This window comes from Nipponia nippon, unplaced genomic scaffold (genome assembly GCF_047370975.1).
Source record: "Nipponia nippon isolate SJK-2023a ecotype South Korea unplaced genomic scaffold, ASM4737097v1 scaffold_6, whole genome shotgun sequence".
Lineage (NCBI taxonomy): Eukaryota > Metazoa > Chordata > Aves > Pelecaniformes > Threskiornithidae > Nipponia > Nipponia nippon.
In genome coordinates, this window is record NW_028262380.1 from 35,622,229 (window position 1) to 35,643,961 (window position 21,733).

The window sequence follows — 21,733 nt, forward strand, 5'->3', positions numbered from 1 at the left end:
TTCAGCACTGCACACCACCAGCGATGCAAGCCCTGTCCCCACAAGCCCACTGCAGGGCGGAGGGAAGGCAGCACCCTTCTTTCCCAAGATGTGCCTGCAGCAGCACCATTCCCTCTCTCCTCCTGTTACATGTCAACTGTTTTCATCCCTGGTTTGAATTTTGATTCTTTAAAACAAACAAACAAACGAAACCAAACCCCCAGCCTTTGAATACAGCTTTGGAATTTCAGGTGTGTTGACTGCGGTCAGCTTAGCACTGCACACCCCAAGAAGCACGCTGACCCCAGGGGCTCTTTGGACACTTAGGCACAGATACAACTGTTTGTAAGCTAGTACTTGTGGAATTACATTTTTCCTCCATGTTATTTGCAAATAAAGCATCAAAAAATTAAACACAGAAGTAGTTTTCAGCAGGTTGATTGTTTTCTCCCATAAATTTGACATGTTTAATTTCTAATTTTCATGACCTCATTTACTTGTAAAGCCATTCCTGCTGTTTACCTCCACAACATACCCAGTGTGAGTGTGTGGCAATTATGAGTAGCGCTCTTGAACATATTTTCAGGAATTAAGGTAATGTAGATGATTAGGAAACAAGCTCATGGAGTGCAGCAAAGACAATGCTAAGTCCTGTGTCTTCCTTTCTGATTCCATGTGAAATGCTGCCTCTTACTATGGGAAAGTAATAAATTTTTGACTATTGTTTCTCACACTAGTGTTAATTTTGTCCACGAGACATATTTGCTACCTGACACAAAATAAGGAGAAAGGATAAAAGGAAAAAAGGAGAAAAAAGGAAAAGGAGAAAGCTGTTTCTTTAATCAAGGAGAGCTAGGGATCTGGAAAATAAAAATGCATTGTGCTAAAGACCAATGACATGGTCTTTATGATGTCTCTAAAGGGGATGATTCTTTTATCGATTTTCTGGATATTCTGCTTCAAGGGAAGGAGACCCACATTATCATTCTTACCACAAAACTTTCCACAGAAATTAGAATAATGTAAGTGAAAGACAGCGCTGTTACCATACTTGCAAAATTGTTACTGAAGAGCTTGCCAAGCCCTCTGGTCTTGTTTTCTCAGTTTGTACTGCCACTTTTTTGGCTAATTCCCTAAGGAAACAAGGTTTATACAACTCTATAGGCTTCGCTCTGCCTCAGCTTCCCTTCCCCAAGCCCCTTAGTAAGTTTGTAAACTGGTTGGCCCATTTCAACCAAATTCAGACAAGAGAGGGAAATCTCCATTGCTGTGTCCAAACTTCAGAAGTCAGAAGCAGTTCCCAGCTCCCAGGTCTATACATGCCCTGCAACCTCATCCACTCCCATTTTGTGCTAGCAAGGACAGAAGAAATCAATGGGTCATATTCTTTTTTTCTGCCAAATCAGTGACCACAGAGTTTATTTTCATTACTGCTTTTTATTTAGTAATGGCAAAGTTCATTCATTCCTGCTTTTCTATTTTTGTAATCAAGTCTTTTACATTCCAGGCTAGCAAGAAACACCATTTGAAAAACACTAATACACTTCATCACACTGCTCCTAGGGTTATTATTCCACGCCATCACTTTGAGCCAGTAGGTAACTCTCGTGCTATGTAGTTTTTTCTAGAATCCAGTCTGAATACTCAGCAACTTTTGTGTAGACACCTGGCTGCCTGGGGCGAGCGCACCCTTCACCCCAGCTGGTGATGCCCACCAGATACCACACCTCCTCGTGCTTGCATGACAGCGGCCCTCCTGAATCTCCCTATGTCACAGGAGAAAAAGACAGAGCACGCAAGGAAGAGCTTTCATCAGTATTTTTTTCTCAAAGAAAGCCTTGATTAAAATCAGCATCATTCAGCATTAACACCAGCATAACGGCCTAGATTTCAATCACTTCCGCTTAAGGCTAATTAACAGAGTACTGAAGCAGGTTTTCTGGTTTTCTAGTAAATTGACTTCTAAATACTTTCCACGCATTGCAGATAATTTCCACTTCCCGTGAAGGTTCAAAACTACTGGTTTGGTTTGGTTTGTTTTTTAATTTATCTACATACACTGATTTAAAACCCAATGAAGACTACATATGCAAGTGAGAAAAACAGTAAATTTGCCAATGTTTTCTCTTATGACCTTGGGTTTAGTACACAAACTCCACGTGGCTTATCTTGTTTGAGTGAGTCTGTCCCCCTCAGGATAAAACACGTCTCTGTTTTCTTTTCCTATTCCTAACTGATCTTTCTGAACATAAGGTTCTTTAGTGTAGCTGTTACAAGTTGTTGAGACAATAAAAATAGTTATTTTTATAAAACAGCATCTCCATGTTCTGGTACACTGATAAAGTAAGCTTAATTGGTATAGAGAAAAAATTGCTTCCCAGCTCCAAGTACTTTTATTCCTACTCAATATCGATCATAGTAACAGTAACATTCTAACATAAAAATGTTAACTGTTAAATACTTAAGGTGAAAATACTGTATTTGGCAGAGAATTTAATCTTACTAATCAGACTATTTGCTTCTTGCATAAATTAACTCAGAATATTTAAATTAATGGAAGTGCATGAGTTTACACTCAAGCAGAGAATTTGACTCACTGAACACACCCTGTTGTGACATTTTCGATTCTAATAATGAACAGACCAGTCTGCTCAGGTTGTCTCTAGCCTTCCATTCCCCATGCATTTTAATAGCATTGCTAGCACCCTCCCTTCTGGTTTGTACACAGTGGATGCTTTAAAATAAGCTTTCATGTACTGTATTTCATGTCAAGAAATAAAAACATCACATCGGAAATCTGCTTTTATTGGAGAAATGCTTTGAGATACTATACTTGCTCTCTTTGGATTTCTGATACTCTGAAGGAATACTGTTTTATTCCCTAAATGGATAAAAGATATATATACACACTCAGAGCTTCTTATCCATGGAATCTATGCCTATGGATTTTAATGTCACATACAAAATGTTTTGCATCTACCTTGATTTTCAGTGCTTTTGACATGCAAAAGTGACAAGTGAATCAACAGCTCTATTGATGACCATATTTTTCTAATGGCTATTAAAAAAATAATTATAGTATTCAATTAAATATTTGAACAAATGATGGAATATATGACTATATACTACTTCTTTTCGTTACCTTACAAGCATCCCTTCCACCTTCATCATAGCCAGCACAGATCACTTTGTCACCTATTCTGCGCTTCCGGTACCTTGCCTGGCATTCCTCTTTTGACATGAGGGGAACAGTAGCCTTCTGAAGAATATCTTCTACACGACCTATGTAATAGGCGGTATGAACAGAGACATGTTTGCTTCTAGCAAAATAAAAGTTAAAATAAAACTCTAGAAATCCCCATACAATGATACTACAAAGTTGGAGGCCACTGCTTTTAGAGTGTTGTTAGATGTTCATGACACTGATTATCCTTTTTTTTGTGTTAGTAAACAATGTGAATTGTCTACTAATTTGAATGTTTTATAATGCCATTTTATGTCTCATGACTGGGCAAGCTTCAAAATTCCCTTGTGATTTGCAACGAATCCGTGTATGAGTATGGCTTTCAGGACATTGGCCCTTGGAACCTGTCCTCCCATTAAGAGCATTCCTTTGTGTTATTAACAATTATTTCTTAGAAATGTGTTACAATAAGTTTGGAATCTCCCAGTTGCCAAATCTCTGCTGCTCCATGCCCTAGTAGTTTACAGGATGGAGAAATTTGCACATAGAGTAAATAAGAGTATTTGAGAGCAGCCTTTTCTTACAAATTAACAGAAGAAATTAGCCTGTACAATATCTGCCTAAATTTGTTAGATTTCAAATTGAACACTAACCTTCAAATAGGAAGGTGTATAAAGGAAAGGACACTGTTTAAATAGGTGTGTGTGTATATATATACACACACACATAAATATTACATATAAAAATATGTGTATAAATAATAAATATATAGTGTATATAAATAAATACATGTAAAAACAGACTTTGATAATTAACAGCTATTTGGCCTACCTCCATATAAAATCAGAGTAATTCAGACCCCATCTACTATCAAAACACAAAAGTCATTGGCATTGTTTATAATCAGCCTTCAGAATCATAAAAGCAACATACTTCAATCTCCGATTTCTAAAGTCCTATGAATACAATCACACAAAAAAAACCCATGCGTTATGTGCAGACTCTAACTCAAAACCTCAGAGTTCAGTGATAAGTCTGTTGGCTTTTTTCAGCTGGGAGCATGAAAAGGCTTGTGCGTTCCAGATATATACTAGGTTTTGCCAGTAGATTAAGCTAGAGTCCAAGGAAAAGCATTTGAGGGCTGTACAGGATATATTTAAGGTTGCATTCTTACATATTTCAAATTATTGAATCAAACAATTTATAAAATCTAATTTTTGTGTCAGAGCATGGAGTTATTTAATGATCATATCATACATCTTTCATATATGTTTTATGATGTCTTAATAGAAGTAGATTCTAATTAAGAATTATATTACAGTGCTGGCCAGATAGCAATAATGGTAGCCAAGAACACAGTAGAATATTCTTTTAAAAAAGAAGGGGGTTTTCTGAAAAAAAAAAAAAAAAAAAAAAAAGGGCAGGACAGTTTTGGTTTTTTTTAACCATATGAATTTTGCTAATACAAGAACTCACTGTTTAAATATTTATCTGTACCTTTTTCTTTTCTGAAACCCCATCCAATTACCCAACAGTCGGTATAAAGTATGTTAGCGTCTTCTTTTGATGGCAGGCAAATAGGTAGTTGAAGATCTAAAATATGATTAAAAATACTAGTTTAACCAGCAGATACAACTGCAACATTAAGGTTTTGTGGGCACCTACATGACCCCTGATGATAGCCAACCTGTTATGCTTTGTCCCTTACACTATATATCATTCCAGTCACATAAGTAAAAGCCACCCATTTTCTTTTCAAAGCCAACAGAATAAGATTCTCCTCAAACCCAGTAACTGCATATTAAAGGAAGCCAGCCCAGGTGTCATGCACTGCCATACTAATGCCAGCCCTGTGTCACCCTGCACATTTTCAGAATTCCTCTGAAATACGCTACATACCAGTAAAGTTCATAGGCTTATCAAGTTTCATTAAAGCAATGTCATATCCAGTCTGTGCGTATTGATACTGAGGGTGAACAATAATCTCTTCCACTTTGAAGAAGGGTGTATCCTCATTTATTTCTGATTGTTTTAAAATACCAGCATAAACACGCCAAATCTTGGGATTCTCAAGACTGAGGGAAAAAAGACAAACAGTCAGTCTGTGGCAAAAGATTTGCACTGATTTAGAGTTTGTGTGCAGATGCCAACATCTTCCGTTACTCCTGAGTGTACAGTGAACAACACTGAGGTTATTCTTTCCATTTTTTATTTTTACAGTCTCAAAACTAAAAAAAGGTTCATTTTATCCATTCCCTCCACTACTTCTTTCTGTTCCTCTCCCTATTCCTATTTTCATCCCCATGTCAGTTTTCTCTCTCCTTTATGTTCAGACTCATTGTCCTGATCCTTCTTCATCCTCCCATCCCTTCTGCCTTCTTTCATCTTCTTTTTTTTCTCATCTCCTTTTTTCTTTTCTTTTTTTTTTTTTTAATTTTCAAGGGCCTAATGCAAGCCCTGAAGTAGTAAATGAGATTCTTTCCATTCATTCCAACACAACAGCTTTTCTAGTAATTAAAATAGAGTTGGGAATATAAATTCAAGTAGAGTCTATTCTGACACTTATTTGTTAGGAAAATGACACTAGCTATGTAAATATAGATTAGAAAGCGTAATAACATAGACCTACATGAAAAGTTCCAGTTGATCTTTATGATTTCAACTTTACTTTGACTAAGTTTAAGGGGTATTTCGTTGTGATATTCTACCCCTAAGACAACCTAGAAGTTTTGGTACATGCAATGAAGTAGGTGCAAAACTTGTCTTGAATAAACTTTCCAAAAATTTTAAAGAATTTATGTATGAATTCATAAATATTAGTTAGGCTTAATAATTTCTAATTAACAAAGTCTGCTTTTTTTATTTTCCAAGGATATCCTTTCCCTTTGCCTTTTATAATACTGGTAACTTCTACACTGGATAGGGGGTAGAGAATGATATTTTTTATATAGGGTTTTTTAGAGAGGTTAACCACTTTTACAAAAGTTTGCCACTGGAGGCAAAATATTGGCAATGCTATTCCATGCAAAACCAATAATGAGTAACATACTACACGGTGTGAGTAAAAATGCCTGATTTTGGACCATGTTGCCGGGTCAACACCCTCTTCTTTGAAGCATTTTATCCGTTACCTGTCCCTTTTCTCCCATCAGACTGCATTGTAACTTTACACTTTTCACTCTGTAAGTGACAGGATAACCTGCTTTACAGGTGATGACAATCTAACAAAGGAAATTAATCATCTGCATGACAATTAAATCAGCTCTTCACAACACAAGTAATTTCATGACCCAAATCTGATGGTAATTTGATTAACAATACAGACTATATGCGTCAGTGCAAATTAGCAATGTCTGAGGTATTGGCTGCTTTAAATGTTGTTCTTACAGCTTAAATCTGTATTAAAAATAGGGTATTGACTTATTGATAGAATTTGAAAAAAAAAACCCAAACTGTTAAAGGGAAACCAGGACAATTGGGATCTGGATGTTTCATGTAATGCAGATGTAGGTAGCTCAGGTACCAGAAGCAGCCTAACTGGACCCCCACGGAGATTTATTTTGTGTCCTGGTCAAATCAGTTAACTTATTGAGCATCCTGCTGCTGAAGCTATCAGATTAGAACCATTTCCTAAGTGCCACGGAGAAATCTCTGAGATAAGTAATTTGAAGTTTATGAAATGGAATAACCTAGCAACAGATTTTCCTTGATAGATGATATGGTATTACAGAAAGAAAAAGCTTACGTTGCATGAGAATGTCTAAGTTTCTGTAGGTATCTGATGTCTGCTTTAGAATTCCATCTTCTAGATGCATTAAAATAATTTAGCATCTTACAAAGGGACAAAGTATGGAGTTCCAGTTATGTAAGGATATGAATAGTCTACCTTAGAAGTTTGCCTTTTGATTACACTAAACCAGTTTATTTTATTCTAGTCCTTATTTTTATTTTTCTGAAAGGTAGATCTCAACTTATCTCACATGCTGGACAAAATTTTTGGTTTCATTCGTACATTTACATTTAGGCCTCACCTCATGACACAGTGAGCAGCTGTAAGAATCCACCGGTTGCTGATGATAGAGCCCCCACAGAGGTGTCTCTGACGAGACAACTTCACGTGCAAGCTGACTTGCCACGGCCATTCACCAGGGGAAGAGTCTGTCCCTCCAACGATCCTAATAGTTCTTGCAGAATGCTGCATACACACTATAGAAATAATTTAAAAGTGTGCTTAAAGATAATTTGCACTCAGCAATGAAAAATGAAGATGAGACTACTGCTGATCCCTGAATAGGGACTGATCTACTGCAAAGAAGGTGATACATGATACATTCTAATCTCTGTATGACTTATGATCATAAAGTTTATTAAAACCAAGTTCACAGTGCTACTGTTGGTGTTTACAGTGTGCAGACCTGGCCAACCTCACTTTTTCAGAACACTAACTTCACAAGGTGTCCCATTAGGACAATGAAACCAATTAAAAAAAAAAAAAGAAAAAAAAAAAAAAAGAAGGGGGGCGAGGAGGTTTTGGCTTCCTGTACTGAAATCAGTTAAGCACTGTCTCTTTTATGTGAAAGAAGTTTTACTTACCAGTACTGGCTTTTTTTTTACATAATCTTAGTGAGTATCCAGAGATCCTTCCTGGCCCATGTACTATTTCCACTGGAGATCCGTTTGAGGACATTCTTAGGTGACACTCACACTTTCTGCCAATGAATTAATGCAAAGATTCAGTTTGTACTTTTTTTATGCAGAACATACATTTCCCCTTCATCAAGTCCACAGAATGATTATTTCAGCAATCTTTGAACATTTTAAAAAAAATACATCTCACCTTTCCTCATTGCATGAATCTTGGAGGGGAAAGTAGGTAAAAAATTGGCAGCGGATCACGTCTGTGCAAACCTGCTGACAGGCTCTGTGTCCTTTCGTATAAGTGACATTAAGTTCATCTCCCAAAAAATTCATATGCGTGTAAGTGCGAGAATTACAGGCTGTAAGAATGAGTGCATTCCAAGCATCAGAAAGTCTATTGATTTGATTAATTCAAAATTAGCATTTTTATTGTAATTTATGGTTTACCAGGAAAGGATCTTCTGCAATTTAGGAGACCAAAGCCTGATACAGCATTTTGTCGTGATATAAGTGCCTCTGGTATCCCACTTGTTGATGTCTTCAGAAGGCAAAGATTTCTAAAATGAAAACATTTTTACAATAACTAAATCTGTTCTCACATCCTAAAATTGATTATTTAGGTACTGATAAGGGAAGGTTCTTTCTTAAATGTGTTTTTTCTCCCAAGTCTCTCTCTGTAAAAGTACTTCGTATGAAAACGCGTTCACTAAGTTTACTGGTTCTCACTAAATTGAGGGGGGTTTTGTAGTTTTGTAAAATTGCATATGACTCTATTACTAAAGGTTGTACAGTATTTATACATAGGTAGAAGAGGTGACTTTAGATGATATATGCCATCTCAGCTTTGCTTCTCCCTGAAATTCCTTTGAAACTTTATTCTTCTGTTTTGTGTGGAATGTAGATTTTTAACTATTCTTAATACTAAGTATGAAAGAAGGAAGCTCAATAGAAACATTTTTAAACCCGTTAACTTTATCGAAATTTTTTTCAAGTAAATGACTTAATACTGCTAGGAAACCAGGTGACTCTTTTGATAATTTCATAAAGTTCAGCTTTAAGTCTTTAAAGCAATCTGGAGGCTCACTGTCTCTTTGATGCGTATAACTCTCTTCAAATTAACACCAGATATGCAGCCGCAATACAAAACAACTGATCACACTGGAGAACAGATTAAATGCCCACAGGAAATTATAAACTTATGAATACAAAACATAAAAAGCTGTGCTTTACTAAAATAGCCTTTCAACAAAAATTTCCATAAGTGTAAGAAAACAGTGGCTAAAAAAAGACTGTGTGCTTTTTTTTAAAAAAAAAAATTGCTTAGAGAATTAAAGTTAGTTGTCATATTCACCTCTGGGACTCTATTTGCCATTCCCTGGTAAAGAATGTAAAGAACAAGCACTTTGGAAAATATGTACAAGTAGTTTGGCAGACAGAGATATCAGGAGTGAAAAAACTTGTAATATTCATTCCTGAAAATTCTTGATCTTCAAAAATATCCATTTGACAATCTGTATAAAACAAGAACAAAATATCAAAATTCCAAAGATTTTATTATGTCATCAGAATATTAAGGTTTACAGTTTATTAATTTCTATCCTTATTCACATTTTCCTTCCTTTGTGACCGACAAGCTGGAAAGATAACACCACATTTTAACCAAAAACTATTTCTTACGGCGATTTTTTGAGTGTGTAAAATCATGGAGAGGACTATTGAGCAGGGATAAGGTTCATATAGAGAAGAAGAGAAATGACATGTTAGAATACAGATTTGCTAATCTAATAGGGAAGGCTTGAAATTAGGAACAGTGGAGATCAGTGTACAAATCCACAGTTAGGAATAGATCATGGTAATCTAGGCAAAGCCTAAAATAATTAAGGTAATGGGCATATCTAAGAGGATCATGGGAAGACTAGAAGACAAATAATGGGATAATCCTCTTAACACTTTATTAAATGCTATTCAAAAAGTAGGCAGAATAAGCAGGAGTAACATACAGTTTGCCCTCTGGCATGACCAAAATAACATAACAGAGGCTTGGTAGGATAATTCACAGAACCCGACTATGGATAGAGAAGTTACAGGAAGCACTAGTATGTTTAGAAAGAGAAGAATGAGTTGCCTTCTCCAGATATACTTGAAGTCCTAGTTAAAGTCCCAGTGCAACAATAAAAAGAGGAAAAAAGAAAGCACCAGCAAGGAGGAGGTTTCTTGAAATTATCAAGCTGTAAAGACAGTAAAAATAGTGAAATGATCCAAAACACAGGACTTGGTGGCAGCAGAGAACTTCAGCTGCTGAGAAAGTACAGCAGCCAAGTTGACGCTACCCAATGAGTTGTGGAAATATATGGGAACAACTTACTACAGAAAGGGAAAAACAGTAAAAGGGAGAGGTAGAGCTTAATGTGACTCCTGTTAATTTGATGAGGTTTTAAAAAAAAAAAACCATAAGCATGAAAGGACAACAATACTGGACAGTAATTACACAATAAGAACAGTAAAAAAAATCAGGAGACTGGAAAATAAGGGTCAATTAACTCTGATAAGATCCCATGTTAAGGGCAAATAGGGTTCAGGAGAATGGATAGTTCCTAAAGGAAATTATGTTTAAAGCACAAATGTGGATCTGGAAGTTTAGGGAAGCTAACCCATGATCTCAATGGTCATGTTCAGTGATCATTTGGTTTGTTCAATATTCAACGACCTCAAGAAAAACACTACAACAAATATTCGAAAAAACCTATTTCAGATATTTACAACACAACAAGGCAGAAGGTGGTATTGAGATTTTATGACTACATTTAACAAATCTCTGTCTGGACAAGCATAGCTGATCTGTCTTGCATTAGGACAGATAACCTCCTTAGATGACCTCTTGATTCAATAGTACTGTCTAGGCTTTTATGATCCCATGATTTTATTCCTTCTCTCTCTCTCCTCTTGCCTTTCTCGCAAGACACAGAAAGCAAGGAAAGACAGGTAGGAAGAAGGTTGATCTTCACATGTTTTCAGAAATTCTGATTTAATTTGTGATGGATCATTACTGCCATGTCACCACTGTCATAGACCATAAATGTCTTTGATAAAGTCTCAAATGGCTTTTGATATTATTTTTTAACTTAAAATCATATTGTTTGTGCATATGCTACAGCTCTTGAGATTCTTCTCAAGTCTGTGAGCAGGACCCTCCTGAATACTGTGATTTTTCTTCTAATCATGAATATATGTGTCTCTAGTACATCTTAGTGCAAGAGTTTGGGGAAAAAAAATTCTTCCCTCCATTCTCTCTCATTCACATAGTGAGGGACTAGCCAAATTGTTTTCTTCTCTTTACAAAACTTTTTCTTCCCTTTACAAAAATTTTTCTTCCCTTTACAAAAATTTTTCTTCCCTTTTTTATTCCTCACACTTCATTTTTCTTTAAGTGTCTTCGTTGTTAAGATCTGAACAAAACAACGTTTTCAATAGTTTCCAAAGATTATTCCTACAGCGTCTAGTAGTAGCAGCGTCTGAAGAAAACATTGATATAGAAAAAAAAGATGCAGAGTCTCTAGAAAATGTGATTTCTATGGGAAAACTAGTTTATCTGTGAGCTAAAATAAGGCTATATCAAAGCAGAACATCATCACCATTAAGAAGGGAAAATACCGCACAGTAAGACTAGGTGGAGGTAGATTTTTAAAAAGGGGGGGGGGGGGGGAGGGGGGGAGAAAAAAGTGAAAGATGCTTCAATTGAGAATAAGAAGGTATCATACACTTGCACTCTTGAGAGTTTTGCCTGAGTAATAACTGCGGGAACAAGCACAGATACTGCTTTCATCACAAATCACCCGCAAAACACAGAATACATCCCTTCATATTAGCCAGTTGTATTGCAAAGCCGCAGGTCTTCATTAAAAATTTCTAAGTTCATGCACAGTATACAAACAGAATTTAGAAATCTTTATATTCCTCCCGATCTTTGACTTTGATGGGATTTTATCTTTCATTTTTGTATCCACGGTACAAAGATAACATGCAATTTCATCAAGCTAATCTTATGAAAGAACGTTTTAGCTCTTCAAACAGGCAGCTGGTTTTGTAAGACAAATGATAAAATGGAAAAACTAAAAAGATCTGAACCTCCTTTGTGCCTGAGAGTACTAACTGTATTTGCAAGAATAAGTTTATATTAGAACTCTTTCACATAATGAAACATTCAGAGATGTCAGAGAGAGACTGCACCTCGTCATCCATAACCCTTGAAACTAAACTGAATCAGAGATTTTAAATAGTTACCTATTTCAGAAAGCTGGCATGGCTTTAAAGAGAATCCAGACACAACCTCATCAAGCACCTTTATGCTGGTTGGAGTTCCTATACTGGTATGTTTCAAGAAGCATTTTTTACTGAGTGACAAAGAATAAAGAAAGTGGTAAGACAACAGGCCATCTTCCTTGGTTTACACCATCCTCCTGGCCCCGTAATTCCTACCACAGTCCATGTTTTGGCTATGGGCCAGAGCAATCTCCAATCTCCAGAACAATCTTCAAATAAGGAACAGAGCTAGCTGAACAATGTTTAACTTGTAAAATTGAGCAGATGAACAGCTCAAAAATAAGCTTGACAAAAATGGAAGAATTTCTCTGGCTGCTCTGCTGATGCTATTTTCAGAGCAATAAGCACAGCAAGATTTAACAGAGCAATAATGCTGCACATCTACCAATATAATTTGCATTTCAATATCTACAGAGGATTTTAATTTTTTTCAGTGCTATGATAATCAAGTTTGTATTTCTTACCGATGGACAAATGAAAGCTAATTTACTACAGACATTTTCCTATCTGTAAGTTTGAATAAACATTGCAAGAACAGCAAGTCAAGGAAAAATCATTTCCTTGAATATTCTCGCACCTTAGACTGCTCTGAGATTTACTCTACTAAAGCAGAGTGTTGCCCACAGAAAGGGATGAAACCTGTATTTACCGAAAGCTTGCATTGTGAAAAGTTTCTGAGGCATACGTAAAAAAATGACAATGGTTGTCATTGGTACATGTTTTTTGACACTGTTGATAGCTGTCAGCCATAGTAACATCATAAATTTTCCCTTCCATATCCAGGCCTATGTGGACATCTGGGCTGCAAGCTGTGAAAAAAAGAGAGACCAAGTTCTGAAAACACGCTTCTATTCTTTTCCCCATCCCACACCGCAAACTGCCCAAAAGATAGCAGTTTGCATGACACAGCCCTCATAATCCAGATTCCACGTCCCACGCTCACTTCAGTTACATCATATTCCACATATACTTCTAGTAAGAAAATCAGAAGTGTAGGTATATAGTACAGTACCACATGGCAGAGGAAAAAACTGGCAGACTTTGACTGTGCCTTTGCCTACATGAGAGAGCAGCTCTAACCACTATGGCTGAGACCATGATGACATTAATCAAAGCAAGAACTCAGGATTAACACTAAAACCTACTTTCCCGTTTCCCAACTCATAGAGCAGTTTAAAAGGCAAATTCTGTCCTCATAAGCAACAGACATCTCCCATTTGAGTCAGAAGATTTTATTTACACTCCACAGAGGGAGAATCAGGACTGTGTGGTTTGAAATAGCTTTCCCCGACGCAGGTTTTGCCTCATGGTCAGTAAGGTCTCTTCACAGAACACAAGTCAGCCAACAATTGGTGGGGCTTTTACACATATATGGGTAGATTTTCATTTTAGGGACATTAGTCTGATTCTGGAGTAACTCCAGTGATATCAGTTAGTTTATATAATGTAAAGAATAACATCCCACTGAAATCTATTTTGCTGGGCCAAAGATACTCAGAAATATAAATGCAACAGGATGTTGGCAGGAAAGGGCTTTTAAAAGTCCTGGCTGCTCTGAAAGGCAAGTGGCAAGGAAAAGCAAGCACAACCGATTTGTCAATAGCTGCAATGGAGAACTTGCATAAAGTAAGACCCATTTAGCCCTGGCGTATTGAGGTGCTATACCAATAAAACTAAAGAATTAGCATGACATCTGTAAGACATTATTTGACCTCAAAGTCAGGAAGCGAATAAATATATACTTCCTTATTCTGTTTTTCTGCAGTACCATGCTATGCTTAAAGCTGATCTCCTCTTAATGACATCATGATGATGGCACAAGTTTAAAACATATTTAAAACAACACATTTAATAGGCTTTAAATATGTCTGCTGATAACTCACAGGTATGGCATGCTGACACTAAGATTCTGTGCATAGCACGCATACACTAAAAGATGGAGCTGCTAGTAAATTATTACATAGAATCATGAAAGTAGCAACATCACTTTGTGACTATGCACTTCTGCTTTGCTGGGCATCTGCTCTACCAAATTATAAAGCAGGGTCACACACGCTGTATGAGCAGCTTGCTGGAGTGGAATTGTAGTAGTAAATTAATCTTTAGAACTGGAGCTACCAGTTAAAGCATGTGCTCCCATCTGCCTCTAGCAAATGAAATAGTGACTGCAGGAGCATAATTTCTCTGTTACTTCATCTGGGGAGCCTCAGTGGTGGATAATTGGGGCTGAAGGGTGAAACCAGTGGAAGATTTTGTAAGCTGTGTTTGAAAGAGATCTGGCAAAGAACACACAAGTCACTGCTTGGCTGCTTCCCTGATTCTATTAATTTTTTTCAAAATGCTAATTTTCTAACATCTGCTACATGATAGAGAGTATAAAATGCATACACATGAATAACCGTATCTTACCACTGATTTGGATGTCACACTGTTTTAAGGAATGTCCAGAGATGGCTCCTTCCATATCCACTTTTGGCAGCATTTCCGTATCGCTGTCTTTTAAGTAGCAGGAAAACCTGTGTTTTAAAATGCAGCAATTCACAGCTTTTGCAGTACAACATAGACTTTCATAATTGTTTCTCAGGTGAAATGCAGGCTGTCCAAGATCCCTCAACGTTAAAATTTAGACAAGAAGTGCAATTTGGAGAAAGGTAGGGTAGTATCTGTATCTGCTTCGTTGGCACTGGTGGCAGATGAGATTACTGAGTGTATGTGGGAGCTCCAAGAGGTCTCATTAAAGTGAGAAGCAGAGCCCAGGGTTTGGAGGACAGAAACACACTGGGCATAGAGAGTGAGGACAACCTCATCCTCTCAGGCTACTGAAGTCCTTAATTGTGAGAAAAATATGCTAAAGAGAGAGGATGGGGGACAGTAGCGGGTACCACTGGAGAGGTAAAATTGCTCACATTGTCCCTCAATAATAGATATGTGGCAGAGAGGAGGGAGTGCACAGTCAGTTCTGTTTCCTTGAAAGGGTTGGTATATGAGTGTGAAAGATTGGGCATTGCCAAAATTAATCTTTCAAATTTAAGCAAATACTCTTTTAGATCACCAGTTTTAAAGATAGATGACATTGTTTTCCATGGCAACCCTGTAGCTTTCCCTGGGTGCCTGTGTTCTGTTAAAATGTTACCGAGTTCCTTAAAGTATCACAGGAGACCAGCAAAAGCCACATGAACATGAACATTTTACCTTTTTGCCGGATCTTTAGTCCATGCCGCTGGCAAATAGGTGAAGAGCAGACAGGTAGGATGGTAAGTACACACTACTTGGCAGTAATTGGCACTTGGTGTAAAAACTGTAGCGAGGTCTCCTCCTTGGAAGTATGTATTTTCATAGATCTGAGTCACACATTCTGATGTAGAATAACAAAATGCATAAATTATTAGAGATGGGAGCACGCACAGTTCACCAGGAGAGGGTGAAGCCACTGCTCCTGTTTGTCATTGACCTTGCTTTTAAGACAGTCCTTTGGCAGGAGAAGAAGGTGAGGGGGTTGAGTAGCACAGTTCCTCCAAGAGTCTCATCTTTGCTCTCCAGCAGAAATAAAACTCTGGGGCATCTTGCCCCATTCCCTGCCTTGTACCTGATGCTGGAGCAGGGCAGCTTGAGCCAAGGCAGAAGCCCAAGCAGCAGGACGGGCCACAAGGCAGATCTGCACAGCAAAGAGGGAACGGACCTTCTCATGGCAAATCTCAGGAGCAGCAGAAGCATCTTCTGAGAGAGACCAGTACAGAGCACCATTAAGAGGAAAACCAGGAGAAGGAAGTGCAGAGACCAAAAAGAGAAAGTTGTATGTGCAGAGAGTCCTATTTTGTTTAGGGATGCCCTGAGGCCAGAGTCACAGGCGGTGCCACTGTGCATAGCTTCAATGGTTCCCAGCATTTTATAAACCTTCTGCTCTCTCACACTCCACCTTGAGCCCCCTCTGACTTGCTTTACAATGAAGAAAATACTGTTAGAGTAGCGTCGCAGGAACTGCCCAGAATAAAAATGAGCTCAACTACCACCTTGCATCTGCAGGAATTCATCATCAGTCCCATACTGAACTCTGCAATGAAACCCACTCATGCTGCAGAGCTATGCAGTGAAGATACCTAAGCAGCAACCTGTTCCCATCTTAAAAATGCCTTCATTTTGAAAGATCTCTGTGTTAAAACACACACGAGGGCTGGCTTTGTAGAGAAGTCCACTCTCTTCTTGTATTTTGCCCTGCAAAGGGGTAGCAAATCAGCAAATATGATGATTTTCATTCCTATACCTAAAAAAGTGCTTTTTCTGAGCTAAAAGATAAAGAGAAAATACTGTATTTTTACAGAATTTGAGGAAACCCAACTGAAAGCATTTTATCTAGCTGCTTAATCTGTTACTATAGAACTATCGTACAGTATCAAAAGCTATTTAAAATGAAAACAAATGGAACTATCATATTGGATTTTACAGTTTTAAAATATTATAAGATGATTTTATTTGTTAATGTGTTTATAAACTATACTTAGGTAATTCTATGTTTCCCACACATAGGTAAAATATACAATTTACCCCCAAAAAAAGGAAAAAGTAAGGAATTATTAGACTTATGTGCAAGATATGCTAATATCTTTTAAAGGTTAATTTCTTGTTAATACAAAATTTGTAGTTTATAAATATACAAATTTTCTGGTATATATACTTTCCAGAACTTTCTCTAAAAATTGGTATTTATTATAGAATCATAGAACAGTTTAGGTTGGAAAAGACCTTTAAGATCATCAAATCCAACCATTAACCTAGCAGTGCCAAGTCCACATCTACACTTATTAATTTTTGTCTTTTAAATACCTCCAGGGATGGGGACTCAATCAATTCCCTGGGCAGCCTGTTCCAATGCTTGACAACCCTTTCAATGAAGAAATTTTTCCTAATATCCAATCTAAACCTCGCCTAATGCAACTTGAGGCCGTTTCGCCTTGTCCTATCGTTTGCTACTTGGGAGAAGAGACCGACCCCCGCCTCGCTACAACCTCCTTTCAGGTAGTTGTAGAGAGCAATAAGGTCTCCCCTCAGCCTCCTCTTCTCCAGACTAAACAACCCCAGTTCCCTCAGCCGCTCCTCATAAGACTTGTGCTCTAGACCCTTCACCAGCCTCATTGCCCTTCTTTGGACGCGCTCCAGCACCTCGATGTTTTTCTTGTAGTGAGGGGCTCAAAACAGTATTCCAGGTGTGGCCTCACCAGCGCCAAGTACAGGGGGATGATCACTTCCCTAGTCCTGCTGGCTACACCATTTCTGATACAAGCCAGGATGCCATTGGCCTTCTTGGCCACCTGGGCACACTGGTGACATATTCAGCCAGCTGTTGACCAGCACCCCCAGGTTCTTTTCTGTTGGGCCGCTCTCCAGCCCCACTTCCCCAAGCCTGTAGTGTTGCATGGGGTTGTTGTGGCCCAAGTGCAGGACCCGGCACTTGGCCTTGTTGAACCTCATACAAATGGCCTCGGCCCATCGATCCAGCCTGTCCAGATCCTTCTGTAGGGCCTTCCTACCCTCCAGCAGACCAACACTCCTGCCCAGCTTGGTGTCATCTGCAAACTTACTGAGGGTGCACTTGATTCCCCTCATCCAGATCATTGATCAAGATATTAAACAGAACTGGCCTCGATACCGAACCCTGGGGAACACCCCTTGTGACTGGCCACCAACTGGATTTAACTCCATTCACCACAACTCTTTGTGCTCAGCCATCCAGCCAGATTTTTACCCAGTGAAGAGTACGGTCATCCAAACCACAAGCAGCCAGTTTCTCCAGGAGAATGCTGTGGGAAACAGTGTCAAAGGCTTTCCTAAAGTCCAGGTAGACAACATCCACAGCCTCACAGCCTTTCCCTCACCCACTAAGCAGGTCTCCTTGTCCTAGAAGGAGATCAGGTTAGTCAAGCAGGACCTGCCTTTCATAAATCCCTGCTGACTGGGCCTGATCCCCTGGTTGTCCCATATGTGCTGCGTGATGGCACTGAGGATGATCTGCTCCATAACCTTCCCCAGCATCCTCCTTCTGGCCCTTCTTATAGCTAGGCGTCACATTTGCTAACCTCCAGTCTACTGGGACCTCCCTGGTTAGCCAGGACTGCTGATAGATGATGGAAAGTGGCTCAGTAGATTCTCAGTAGAGTTTCTTTGCTCAACTTAGTCATTAACAGAAAAGCATTTTCTGTTAGAACACTCTAAGCAAATTCTAAAGTCAAAAGAAAAGAATATTGTGATTATTTGCTGTACCAGATATTTTGGATTTTATTTACCTTCTTCTAGTGTAAATTAATACACAAAGAATTGATTTATGCTGTAAAACAATGTACCATATAAAACTATGCCAGTTCTGAATACTTTAATTTAATAAAAATGTTTCCTAGGCTTCAGAAATGTTCCAAGATTTTAGTTTTGCTGAGATTTCAATCCATGTAAAATATTACCTTAAATAATACTACATTTATCAAACAGATTTTGCTAAAAAGCTGAGTTACCTAATTGTCCTCTGAGAAAACAGTTAATACATTACTGAGCATAAACCTGTGTTACGTCTTAGTTATAATTTATCAGTACAGGGAACTTCAGGGAAATGCGATGCAGTTTTTGTAGTTTGACTTTTGCTAACTGAACAAGGTAAATCATTAACACAGACTGACGCTGAAAAACATACACAATCACTAATTTTCCAGCATATAAGAAAATTCTAAAAAATAATTTATGATAAAACAATTGGTTCCGGAGTTATTCATACTTATTGCAATACTCTTTCAAGCATGATGGTACATAGGTGTTACACAGATACCTTTTAAATCAGTAATTTCAATCAAAGGCAATATGTGAGACTGAAGGTAAGTGCAGTTTGTTTATTTAAAAAAAGAGGGTGTTGGCTCTGAAGCTCAGCTGCTGTCCCCCAGTGAGGCTCCTGGGCTGAGTGGCCCCTGCACCATGGCCGTCAGTCCTGCCTCCTACCCCGAGGGCAGCGTCTGGGGAAGGGCTGAGGCTCCTCTGCAGCCAGATTACCCCAGCACTGCCGGACTGAGGCTCCAGCAGTCAGCACTCATTACTGCAAATTAGAGCTCTAATTTGTCCTGGGGGGAACCAGGTTGGAGCAAAGCACGGGGCACCACTCCAACTCCTGGACCCCGATCAGCCACAAAGGACTCCCTTCCTAAGCTGCTACCTTGCTGTTGGGTGTAGGACACTGAACATCACACTAATTTCACAGTTACAAGCTGGATGCAGCCTCAGTCCGATAGAGAAAACTGCCTGTAGCACAGTCCCGTACGTGCTGGGCGAGGTGACAGCATGGCGGGGTGGCAGGACAATGTCAGTAAAGCCCCATTAGAAAGTTCCATGTCAGGCAATAGGGTTATGTGGGTTACCCAAACATAACTGAGTGCAACCCAGCAGAATCAGACAGCTCGCTCAGGACCAGACTGCAGTTACCAATCATGTCCCCTTCTAGAAGGGCCACATTGCTCTGCGTGCCTATCTTTGGAATTATATATTCACTTACCGCTGTAAACGGAAGCAAGTAAGAAAATGAAATAAAAAGTCTGATAAATCCAAATCATCCTAAAAAAACACAAAATCATTCTTTAGGATATGTTTAATAAAGGGTGTATAATTAGTTTTATGAAGTACCGCAAAGCATATCACTGATTTACACTTGTACTGTTACACCATTAATTCAAAATGACATTGAGAATTACAAATTATAGCTGTGATATGCAGTTATGGCATGCAAAAAGTAGCATAAAAAAGAGCAACAAAGGTTTGTCCTTTACTTATGGTTGCAAGAAGCAATAAAGCTTGTAAGTACTTAGAGAATTTCTGCTTCGTTTTACAGCAGAATATTTATTCTTGCTTAGACTGGAAGTAATATTCCATCAAAATGTCATTATGAATCCTGACTGTCCTAGTAGTTAAGTGGATACTATTATCAATGTAGCAAACAAATGACTCGCTCTCACTGCTTCTGGTATATATGAATTTTAAACCATTTCTTTTTTTTTTTTTCCCCCCCCACATGCTACAGCTTAAGCTGTGAAAGAATCAAATAAATTAACCACAAAACACAACCCATAAATAGATCAACATACACTGTCTTGTTGCTATGAAAACCTTTCACTGAATGATGATTACATACCTGAACATACAGTAGGTCTGGATAAATGGATAAGGTTTATGCTCTACTAAAAAAAAGTCAACAGTTTGTGTTAAATATTACTATGCTTGCAATGCTAACTTATCTTTAATATTTACTTTGAATGGGTACTCTTTCTGTCAATATTGTTACTGACCTTGGGCCACATTTTCAGAACGTACATCATCCAGACCACACTGAAATCGATGTCCAAGTTTTACACCAGCTGAGCATCTGCCTCTTGATGACATTTTAAAATAAAAGGTGAATCCTTGGTTCGGAACAGCCAGAGTATCTGCTACTAGCACAAGAATCTACACAAACAAGGAATGAGATTCATCTCAAGAGTAAATCCTGAGCTGGGGGGGGGGGCGGGGGGGGGTGGCGGGGAAATCCACATGAAATCAGTAAGACTAGTGACTCAGACTCAAGTAAATGACACCATTATGAAACTACTGTAACTGAGGACACAACCATCACCTATGTCTTCTGACTATTACACCATTCTCTTGAGGCATGCCCTTGGCAAATAAATAGAGACAGCTATATTCTTCAACTGTGTATTCTGTGCGCTGTTTTCTTTAACATCAGTTCAAGTTCTTATTCCTCCTTTTCTGTACTTTGCACAAATTATTCTGTCTACATCTTCCAAGTAGTCTTACTGCGGCCCTTTCTACACTCCTATTTTGTTGTTAGATGCAACTAAGAGCGTCTTCAGTTTGCTGGAAGCCAGAAAAAAAAACAAACCCATTTGCAGATATATGAAATGTAAATGCAATAACAAGAAGTCAAACTTGAAATTGCCAAAGGCACATATCTTCCCTCCTCCCCGATCTTCTTCCTCTCTTCTTTTAGACTGAATATGCTGGAAAGACAGATACATATGCTCTACTCAAAAAATATCTAGATCAAAACATTTCACCCAGCTGTGACCCTTTTTGAGCATCCTCATGACTGAAATGACTTCTCTATGGGCCAGCAAGGTCTCCAACTCCTCCTTACAGAGGAAGAACTGTCTCAAAGAAAGTCTTCATACTCTCCTGTGTATCAGTTTGCTTTACCCTGACATGCTTGTAGGAGAGGACTCAAATGTTTCCAGCACAGAAGCTTTCATTTTTATGTGCTCTCTTCTAAGTACGTAACAGTGACAAGAGAGAGTGCTAGAAGGCTTACCTGCAAAACACACTGATAGTTTATTCTTGTAACATGAAGTGTTTTGAGACTAAAAGATGCCTGTACAGCTCTGACCTTCAGCTCGGAAGAGGAGATCTTCCATCAGCCACAGAGTGTAGAGGTATCGTGGGAGTACAGCTCTGGGAAAGTATACCGCACCATCTCCAGCCTTCCTGTGTAACCACAGGTATGTCACAGTCTCTCTCATCTATAAAATGATGATAATCTTTTACACCTCTAGAAAAATTATCACCTTTACTTCAAATTACAGAATTTTCATAATCCTG

The 21,733-nt window shown here is 38.4% G+C and overlaps 1 protein-coding gene across 3 annotated transcripts; it reads right to left on the reverse strand.

The window, feature by feature from the left end:
* Window positions 1-1,407: 1,407 nt before the first annotated feature.
* On the reverse strand, window positions 1,408-20,569 carry LOC104021299 (coagulation factor XI). 3 transcript variants are annotated; one of them, XM_009474839.2, is made up of 14 exons: window positions 19,644-19,701; window positions 15,314-15,476; window positions 14,531-14,637; window positions 12,771-12,930; window positions 12,083-12,192; window positions 9,153-9,312; window positions 8,249-8,358; window positions 8,001-8,160; window positions 7,757-7,872; window positions 7,195-7,369; window positions 5,063-5,238; window positions 4,661-4,756; window positions 3,122-3,261; window positions 1,408-1,745 (listed from the first exon to the last, which is right to left on the reverse strand). In XM_009474839.2, exons 1-14 carry the CDS (start codon window positions 19,699-19,701, stop codon window positions 1,590-1,592), a joined length of 1,887 nt encoding a protein of 628 aa, XP_009473114.1. In that variant the 3' UTR covers window positions 1,408-1,589. The 3 variants fall into 3 exon arrangements, with proteins under 3 accessions (XP_009473114.1, XP_087592414.1, XP_087592413.1); XM_087736288.1 differs by lacking the exons at window positions 12,083-12,192; window positions 12,771-12,930; window positions 19,644-19,701 and adding exons at window positions 20,277-20,319; window positions 20,431-20,569 and having other exon boundaries at window positions 3,195-3,261; XM_087736287.1 differs by lacking the exons at window positions 12,083-12,192; window positions 12,771-12,930; window positions 19,644-19,701 and adding exons at window positions 20,277-20,319; window positions 20,431-20,569.
* Window positions 20,570-21,733: the final 1,164 nt, after the last annotated feature.

Excerpts from the sequence above, each read along its gene's own strand:
- LOC104021299 (XM_009474839.2), bottom strand. The coding sequence starts at position 19,701 with ATGATTTGGATTTATCAGACTTTTTATTTCATTTTCTTACTTGCTTCC. Across the intron at positions 15,477-19,643 it reads ACTTGCTTCCGTTTACAGCG|AATGTGTGACTCAGATCTAT; the intron begins GTAAGTGAATAT and ends ATTCTACATCAG. Across the intron at positions 12,193-12,770 it reads TTTCACAATGCAAGCTTTCG|TAAAAAATGCTTCTTGAAAC; the intron begins GTAAATACAGGT and ends TTTGTCACTCAG.